Consider the following 8,713-nt stretch of genomic DNA (forward strand, 5'->3'; position numbering starts at 1 on the left):
CCAACTACCTTGCATACAACCTGAAAGTCCGAAAATCCGTAATACCTTGCAACCATTGCGCCATTAACACCACGCGACGGGTAATAACTTTCATGAGGACTTGTGCCATTAAGCCAACAGCGTGGAACAAATGTAGATACCTAAACAGGGACTTCACACATATTATGTAAGACAAAGCTATCTTTCGAATAGTGGGGTACTTCAACGTATTATACAGAATAATATTCATGTCTTTGCGTGACCTTGCACGCTGTAAATAATCGTGCCGTTGCCCGTTGGCATTCCAGATGCCATGAAGCGAGGAAGGGCAACGTTTGACGTGAATTGGATAAGGGAACTGCAACACATATTTTATGAAGCTACTCAGGCGCCGGACTGGGCTTCCAGCTGGCCAGGTGTCCGGTCGGCCGTAGAGCGAGCAGTGTCTGTCAATTGCGGCATACTCTCTCTTGAAGGATGATTCCGAGCAGAAAAGGACAGAAAAGAAAGATTCAACGACCGAACAGACGTAAATCTAGTCCTCCAATTTCGCCGGTTCGAAGGCTCTGGGGCTGTGCTCGACGGGTTACTAGTAGGCCGAAAGTTGTGATCTTGTATTCGCCAAAAACGCGGTGCAGTTAGCCGGGACGATTGGGTTCCATTTCTCAATGGAGCCCGTCGCTCCGATATAGCTAGGGGATTCCGAAATGGGTTAACACGCCCTCCTATAAATACTGATTGTGGTTGTGGGGGTACAGCCAATCGTGTTGTGTTACGACGGCCTGAGCGTTCTGGATTAGTTGTTTGTCCGCCAGGATCAGAGCGAGGCTTTGGAACGTAGTAATCGGCCTTGCACAAGGGACAACAAGCTCTTCGACTCGTTAACCACGGATCCACACAGGATGCATGGAAAGCATGACCACATGTAAGCCCACGTATGTCATCGTCATCGTCGATTGTGTCAAGGCAAATTGCACACGAATCGCCTGGATTGGGCAAAAGTTCCGCTGGTACTGCGGTGCGAATTTGATTATTGACATCCTCGTCATCCTCGAGGGAATCGCAACTCTGTAACTGTTTTGTCTCTGAGCCATGGGTGGTGTCAGCCATTACAGCAAATGCTTGATCGGCATTTTCCTTCTCTTGGGACTGTGATGAGGCCGTCTGTGCATGTTCAACTGGTATAAATGACTGCGATGTGGTCGAGGTACATCGATGGTGGCCTATTATTGGTGAATTTGTTGTGGAAGAGTGTGCCCCAATAGTGGTAGATAGAACATCATGTTCGCCTTTCAAGCTTTGCGGCCTGCTATTCGGCGCCGATATTCCACCTGCAGTTGGAAGGCCTTCATTCGCGCGCGAAGATCTCCACACTTTGTATTTGATAAGTGGAAACCGTTCGTTTACTTCATCCATACTCATCAACTTTTTCTCTCTCCTTCGCCTATGTGGTCGGGGCATGGTTACTAAATCTATCGGTTCGCCCGTTTCCTCATTGCGTAATTGGCGGTTTCGCTGGTTATATCTGAAGCAATACTTTACCCCAACAATAATCCTAGGAGTGGCCAACAAGATTAGCGTACATTTCAAACACAATGCAAGCTTGGGCATACCATAGGTTCGTGAATACAACACCGAAACCAAGGGCAACGAAGAATAAGAGGGGCGAACTTGTGGGGCTTGATCTACTATCATCTCCGTTGTGATCAATACTGGTGGCAGTTGGTTGTAAACCTGTTGCAGTGGAGGCCATCTTGACAAACGAAGACGTGGTAATACTGGAGGGGTTGAGCGCAGTAAACGGTGCCGGCCGTCTCGATTGTTAGGCAGTGATATCTGGAATCCACGAGTATATTGACATGAGATGTCGTCGAGAAATCAACAACCTAGGTTAACTTTATCCCTGGAGCACTTGAACGGTTTTATGGCTCTAGTACGCAAAAGCGATGGGGGTAACCCGTTTCATCAGGATAGCAACACAAGGCACACACACCAAAATGGGAACGCGGTGGATCATCACTGGCGGCAGCTGCGCCCGGAGCTGCTGAAAGAATCGTTCCTATTGTAAACCTGGGATGTATATCGCATTTGAATCTAGAATGCCGTTGATGGAGAGAGCGATACTCCACAGGTGGGTGGTAATGTAGTAATGCGTGACCGAGACCAATGGCTGAGCAGTCAGGTCACGGGGTGGCTCATTATAATCTACTCTACAGTACGTAAGATTGCATCTCCCGCATTACTTAGTACGTACTCTGTACAGCACCAATGAGGAGGGGAACAATTTACAGAAGTTAAAAAGGTACTCCTAGGTATGTATTTAGTGACTACCGGATTACTTTCCTATCATATCTTTGATATCACTTTGTACATATATCAAGCATGTATGTAGTACACTAAGCCGTACTCGAGGTAGAATGCTTCAGTAATAACATCGAACTAAGATAAATTTGGCAGAGAATATTTTGTCATGATATAACGACAGAGGTATCCCGTATGCACGATAGACGATATATTCTCTGGCTTCCCTAATCCAATAAGCTAATTTGAAAGTGGGGTGGTATGGAGTCATTCGGCTTTTTACAATCGAGTACTCCCCAGATATGTACCTACCACAAGTTTTACGTTGTCACACTACCATCATTATTCCTCCAACCACCTTGTGGTTTCCTGATAGCACGAATCTGCAAAATGGACAGCCAAGTTACAACCTCGACTGAGAACTCCAACCCTGTTGTCTTTTTTGACATCACTCTAGGTGGTAAGTGCGGAAGATGATATTCAGAAACACCAACCTTACGGACAGAGATCCTACCGTTGAGGGATTTCTTACCTGGTTTCACCAGCACAACTCAATTAAAGATATGTAGCTATGGTATACGGAATTTGGAGCTGGGATATCTGCCTCACAAAATGAGATCTATACAGGCTGAGCATACATTATCTCACAGGAGAGCCACTGGGACGTATCAAGATGGAAATCTTTACCAGTATCACACCCCGAACAGCAGAGAATTTTCGCCAGTTCTGCACAGGAGAAAGCAAGAATTCCCAAGGACGGCCACAGGGATATAAGAATAGCAAATTTCATAGAGTCGTGTGTACATTACATATCCTCAGGGCTATGTTTCTGGGGCTAATTGATACATTAAAGATCAAGGATTTCATGATACAGGGTGGTGATTTTGTCAATGGCGATGGCACAGGTTCTTGTACCATCTATGGCGCTCCACGATTTCCAGATGAAAATTTCATTTTGAAGCATGACCGTCCAGGGCTACTAAGCATGGCAGTAAGTCCCAGTACGAAAGTCTGGGGAAGTGACGATGCTGACATGTCCAGAATTCTGGACCCAACACAAACGGTTGCCAATTCTTCATTACAACAACTGCGACGCCGTTCCTTAATAACAAACATGTGGTGTTTGGACAAGTAGTGGAAGGGATGGACGTTGTGCGAATGATTGAAAACATTCGCACAACTAGGGATAAACCCAATCAAGACGTTACCATTGTTCAGTGCGGGGAGATGTGATACTTGATCAATCAACCGGTTCGAACCTAATATATGAAGCTAGGGTGATTCCTATATTCTTTACGTGTCGTGATCTTCTGGGCTCTATCTATAGCAATTAACACTTTTCTTTCCCTCTCCTTGTCTATATAAGCCAGTAATATCACAATCTTGGACTGTATTTAGAGCTTAAAGCTTGAACTTGCTAAGGTAATCAGAAGCCAAGGTAATAGCTTCGTCAGTTTTGTCTGGATTAGTACCATTGCCAATAGACGTGGGCCCCTTTCCACCAGCCTTTCCACCGACCGCAGTAGAAACAATAGCTGCCCATTCGCTGGCGGAAGCTCCTTGATCGCTTATGGCCTAGTTGGAAATAAAGATTGTCAGTCCTGGACGAAAAGTACCGGGTGATGATATTACCTTTGGCACATAGCAGCCGTGGACGACACGGCCTTGGTTAGGATCCGCGGCCAAGACGTAAACCGTTTTATCCTGCAGCTTCGACTTCACATGGTTCAGGGATTCGCTAACAGCTTTTGCATTCGCTGAGATTGGAAGCTTAGTAACAAGCCAGGATTTATCTTTGTTTTCTGGGTCTTGGAAGTAGGAAGTAATTGCCTCAAGCGCCTTCTTCGATTCAAGCTTCTGTTGCGCTTTTTGCGAATCGATGATTTGCTTGTTGATATGTGCAAAGCGTTCACGGAACCTCGATTTTTGAACCGCTGAGATTAATAACTGGCTAAGGTCAACCTGGATTTGCTTCGCGCCCTGTTCCTTCTCGGGACCTAGAGCCATTGCTTCGAGACGGTCCAAACGCTTCTCGAATTCCAGGGCGACACGCTGCACTTCATGAGCATCCTCCCCGGTAACTGCAATTATTCTGCGGATGCCTTTAGCAATGCCGCTTTCTTCCAAGACAACAAGTTCCTTAATGTCGCCTGTCTTCTGCACATGAGTTCCACCACAAAACTCAATGCTAACTTTTTCCCAACGAGGATCCTTAACATTCTTGAGGATCTCTTCCAGCTCCACGCCTACAGACACAACACGAACAGGATCTGGATAGGTTTCGCCAAAAACAGCTCTGACACCTGAGATCTGTCGGGCAGTTGCGAGAGGCACCTCTTGCGAGTAGACGGCGCAATTCTGGCGAATATACTCGGTCGATATATCCTCAATTTTTTCCAGGTCTTTATCTGTAACCTGTGATTTATGTGAGAAGTCAAACCTAAGCTTCTCAGCAGCAACAAGCGAGCCCTTCTGCTCCACGCCATCTCCCAGTACTTCTTTGAGAGCAAAATTAAGGATGTGTGTGCCTGTGTGGTTATTTCTGATGGGCCACCGACGAAGCTCGTCGTATTCACAAATGACTTCATCACCAACAGAGAGAGAACCATACTTCATGAAGCCCGTATGAAGAACATACCCAGCGTAAAGCTGAACGTCGCCAACTTCAAGCTCAGCCTGTCCATCAATGACAATTCTGCCTGTGTCATTTTCCTGGCCGCCTTGTTCGGCATAGAAGTTCGTGCGATCGAGGATAAGCCCAATTTGGTCCCCCTCGGGTATCTGTTCCGTGGAGGGATGAAAGGATTTGCCATGGTAAATCGCCTTAACCTGGGCAGTGATATTCCCTCTATCGAATTTCGCGGCGTCATTCGTTTTGGGAACGTCATTCATTTTCTCCAATTTTCCAAGATCATGAACATCCAGTTTGACGGTGTCGGCGGCAGCTTTTTTCTGTCCTTTACTTGCCTCCTTAGCTCTTGAGCGAGCCTCTTCGAACTCAGTGTCATCAATTCGAAGGCCACGTTCCTCTGCCATAATACGAGTCAAATCGACAGGGAAGCCAAAGGTATCATACAATCTCCAAACATCAGCACCGTGGAGTTTATCATCTCCCTTAGCCTTAGCTTGCTGGGCATAATGTTCGAATTGCCTTTCACCACGGTCCAGAGTCTTTGCAAACGAAATCTCCTCCTCGTCAAGTATTTCCATAACATCTTGTTGTTTTCGCTTGACCTCAGGAAACATGTCACCCATCTGATCCACAAGGGTCGGTACAATCTTGGAAAAGAAATTGCCAATCTCGACCCTGAAGTATTTCCTGGCATACCGAACACCTCTGCGAAGCACCCGACGAATCACATAACCACGGCCCTCACTATTCGGTGTGACGCCATCTGAAATGGCAAATGTCAGAGTTCGAACATGATCTGCTACAACCCTGTAAGCCGTGTCGATTCCATCCGGATCTTCAACACCGAATCGTCCCTGATACTGCCGTGCTCCAGTGATGTCCTTAATTGTTTCAAATAACGGAGAAAACACATCGGTGTCATAATTTGATGACTTATTTTGGAGTATCGAGACCAAGCGCTCAAAGCCCATGCCAGTATCGACATGCTTGTTTGGGAGGGGCTTCAAAGACCGGTCTGACTCACGGTTGTACTGAATGAAAACGTTGTTCCAAATCTCAAGAACATTGGGGTCATCCTGATTGACAAGGTTGGAGGCATTGCGTCCCCCAATTCTGTCATAGTGAATTTCACTGCAAGGTCCACAGGGACCTTGATCACCCATTTCCCAGAAATTGTCTTTCATATTCCCGGGGAGAATATGGTCTTCCGGAACACCCACTGCTTTCCATAGCTCCTTGGCTTCCAGATCGGGAGAGAGACCACCCTCTTCGCTCCCTTCAAAGTAGGTAACATACAATCGTTGCGGGTCCAATCCATATATCTTTGTCATGAGTTCCCAAGAGTAATTGATTGCTTCTTTCTTGAAGTAGTCGCCAAAACTCCAGTTACCGAGCATCTCAAAGAAGGTCTGTTACAAATCCCCTATCAGTACTTGCAATGATAATAGCATGAGATTAGATCGCCTCACATGATGATAACTGTCTTTTCCCACATCATCCAAATCCTTTTATCGCTACGGTCAGTTTCTTGCCACAAAAAAAAAAAAGTAAAATCATTGCCCTGTCTTTGACACTTACATTATGCTTACCACCAGCACGGATGCACTATGAATATAAATTAGTTGTGCGACTTTCAAGGGAGAGAGGGCAATAATTTCATGTAGTAACCTTTTGAGTATTGACCGCACTCTTCAGGTTCGCAAAATCCGAATGTGGATCCACGGTGCCCAGGAAAATCGACTTAAATTGATTCATCCCAGCATTTGTAAAAAGCAAGGTTGGGTCCGAGTGAGGAACCACAGGAGCTGATGCAACTGGTCGTACGGTTCGATGTTAGCTGGCAAAAGATTGAGAATAAAATGTGTAGTATATAGTATACCGAAAGTATGTCCATTTTTTTGGAAATATTGAATAAATGCATCCCGAACAGATTTTGCAGTCCACTCAGGACTGCTTTGTAGATTTGAATTCATTATGAATGGTGGTGATGTGGTGTTTGCAGGTAACGCACTTCGATGTGGGGGAGGGGGAGGGGAAGTGTGAAGATGGTAGAATGTTCTGGGTTTTGACCTAAAGGGCGACAGCAGATGAGTCAAAGCCAGTTCCCCATCCCTCAAAAGCTTAGGGGCTCGCATCAAGCCACCCTCTCAGCGATGCATTTAGCTGCACCAAGTTGACTTCGCGTGTGCCCAGGATAGCAGATGGTAGATTATAAACCCTTTTTGTTACTCCGCAGAAAGTTCTCTGATTGATTACCTGGCTGTTTGTGGTTTGGATGGCGCAGCACCCTGATGTGGGAGTTTATCACGGAACAAAGCGTCCCGCGGAGAGTGACCCTGATGGGGATCAGCCTCTAGCTAAAAAGTTTGGTCGCTTGCATATTGGTATGTCTTGCCATAGCCTTGGCTCGTTCTCTCTCTCTTTCTCCTATCGCAGTCCTTTGTTTCAAAATTCCTTGCCTCTGTCCCCCCACCCTTTTCTTTTGTCTTTTTTCCTGTGCTTAGGCTCCCCCTTCCTTTTATCACATCCTCTAACGAACATCGCAAATTTAGGTCCTCGAGCAATTAGTCCTGCTCCTGGAGAAATTCGAGACAATCTTGACGTTGGTCAACATGGTTCGTCAGCTTTAGATGACCTGATGATATTGGACGACACGAAATATACTGTTTACATTCATGATCTTGAACGTGAGATAGCAGAAACTGAGCTTCCCAGTGATTCCATTACATTCGTGCCCGGAATCGTGGAGAACTTGCGAGCAATCCCGAGATTCATCACCACAGAAGCAAAACCCATGTGCAACGAGTTGGTCCTTTACAGAGAACCAGCATCACTGACAGTACCGAGGGAAAGAGACACTGTGCGTAAGGCTCTGATTGAGACAAGGGAGCGGGCTAGAACAACTCAATGTGGGCGACATCCCTCTGCATATAGCGCTACATATTCGGGGACGGCCGCAGATCCCCGTAATTCAAACAATACTCGTCATCCCGGGGATGCAATGGAGATAGATGCTGGGGTATAGGGAGTTCTAAGCCCTACCTTCCTAGCTTGTTGTCTTTCGCTCTTCTATCCCTAGTGGTCTAACTGGGCCATTATAATATAAACCTACGCGGATACTCTGTGTCTCATAGATACATTAAATATCTCTTCGCCCTCTTGTCTCTAGACTAGCATATCCTTGTCGCAAATGATGGTAGCTGTGTTGGGAGAGGGGGGGGGGGGGGCACAAAAGACTATATAATTAGGGGCGGAAGTTATCAATAAAATGCTCCATGGGCTCTCTATATAATAAAATTGTCAGAAGGCCAAGACGATGGATGTTCTACGTATTCTGATGCATATGCCATAGATATTCATAGCAGGTAATGTCAGTATATTGGTCTCATATCTTACGGAAGGCCGCGGGTGCAATGACTGTGCTAAACCTTCAGATACGGTTGAAGCTGGATTTAACTTTTTTCTTCCCTGTAAATGACCATGATCTACCAATTATTTAATCCCACAAGCTTTTTTGTTGTGGGATTAGTAGACTGTAGATGTGAAAGTTGTTGTTCTATCTATTATTGTGTTGTACTTGCCAATAAGCGACTGAATAGACTGTAAAGCCGTGTAGGTATCTAAAGGGTTATATTATAGAACCCGTGTCAGAGACCATGTGTTATGGAACATGTGTGACTGACCTTGGTTTATTATAAGCACTGGTGGGAAGTAAACTGGCTACAAGGATTTCTAATAAATAAAACTATCAAGAATATAAAATATAAAGATATTATAAAAATTATATAATAATGAATTATT

The 8,713-nt window shown here is 45.5% G+C and overlaps 4 protein-coding genes across 4 annotated transcripts; 2 read left to right on the forward strand and 2 right to left on the reverse strand.

The window, feature by feature from the left end:
• Nucleotides 1-209: 209 nt before the first annotated feature.
• On the reverse strand, nt 210-1,816 carry BDV37DRAFT_159552 (uncharacterized protein). Its single transcript, XM_032079135.1, has 2 exons — nt 1,593-1,816; nt 210-1,534 (listed from the first exon to the last, which is right to left on the reverse strand). The coding sequence occupies exons 1-2, from the start codon at nt 1,730-1,732 to the stop codon at nt 364-366; spliced, it is 1,311 nt and encodes a 436-aa protein (XP_031946154.1). The 5' UTR covers nt 1,733-1,816; the 3' UTR covers nt 210-363.
• Nucleotides 1,817-2,237: 421 nt separating this feature from the next.
• cyp3 (putative peptidyl-prolyl cis-trans isomerase) lies at nt 2,238-3,608 on the forward strand. The gene is made up of 5 exons (XM_032080849.1): nt 2,238-2,291; nt 2,437-2,740; nt 2,931-3,076; nt 3,134-3,271; nt 3,322-3,608. Exons 2-5 carry the CDS (start codon nt 2,542-2,544, stop codon nt 3,511-3,513), a joined length of 675 nt encoding a protein of 224 aa, XP_031946155.1. The 5' UTR covers nt 2,238-2,291; nt 2,437-2,541; the 3' UTR covers nt 3,514-3,608.
• Nucleotides 3,588-6,755, reverse strand: BDV37DRAFT_159563 (alanine--tRNA ligase). Its single transcript, XM_032079137.1, has 5 exons — nt 6,581-6,755; nt 6,491-6,517; nt 6,382-6,417; nt 3,913-6,321; nt 3,588-3,855 (listed from the first exon to the last, which is right to left on the reverse strand). Exons 1-5 carry the CDS (start codon nt 6,665-6,667, stop codon nt 3,682-3,684), a joined length of 2,733 nt encoding a protein of 910 aa, XP_031946156.1. The 5' UTR covers nt 6,668-6,755; the 3' UTR covers nt 3,588-3,681.
• Nucleotide 6,756: 1 nt separating this feature from the next.
• On the forward strand, nt 6,757-8,109 carry BDV37DRAFT_159562 (uncharacterized protein). The gene has a single exon (XM_032079136.1). It carries the CDS (start codon nt 7,188-7,190, stop codon nt 7,935-7,937), a length of 750 nt encoding a protein of 249 aa, XP_031946157.1. The 5' UTR covers nt 6,757-7,187; the 3' UTR covers nt 7,938-8,109.
• Nucleotides 8,110-8,713: the final 604 nt, after the last annotated feature.

This window comes from Aspergillus pseudonomiae (assembly GCF_009193645.1).
Source record: "Aspergillus pseudonomiae strain CBS 119388 unplaced genomic scaffold BDV37scaffold_5, whole genome shotgun sequence".
NCBI lineage: Eukaryota > Fungi > Ascomycota > Eurotiomycetes > Eurotiales > Aspergillaceae > Aspergillus > Aspergillus pseudonomiae.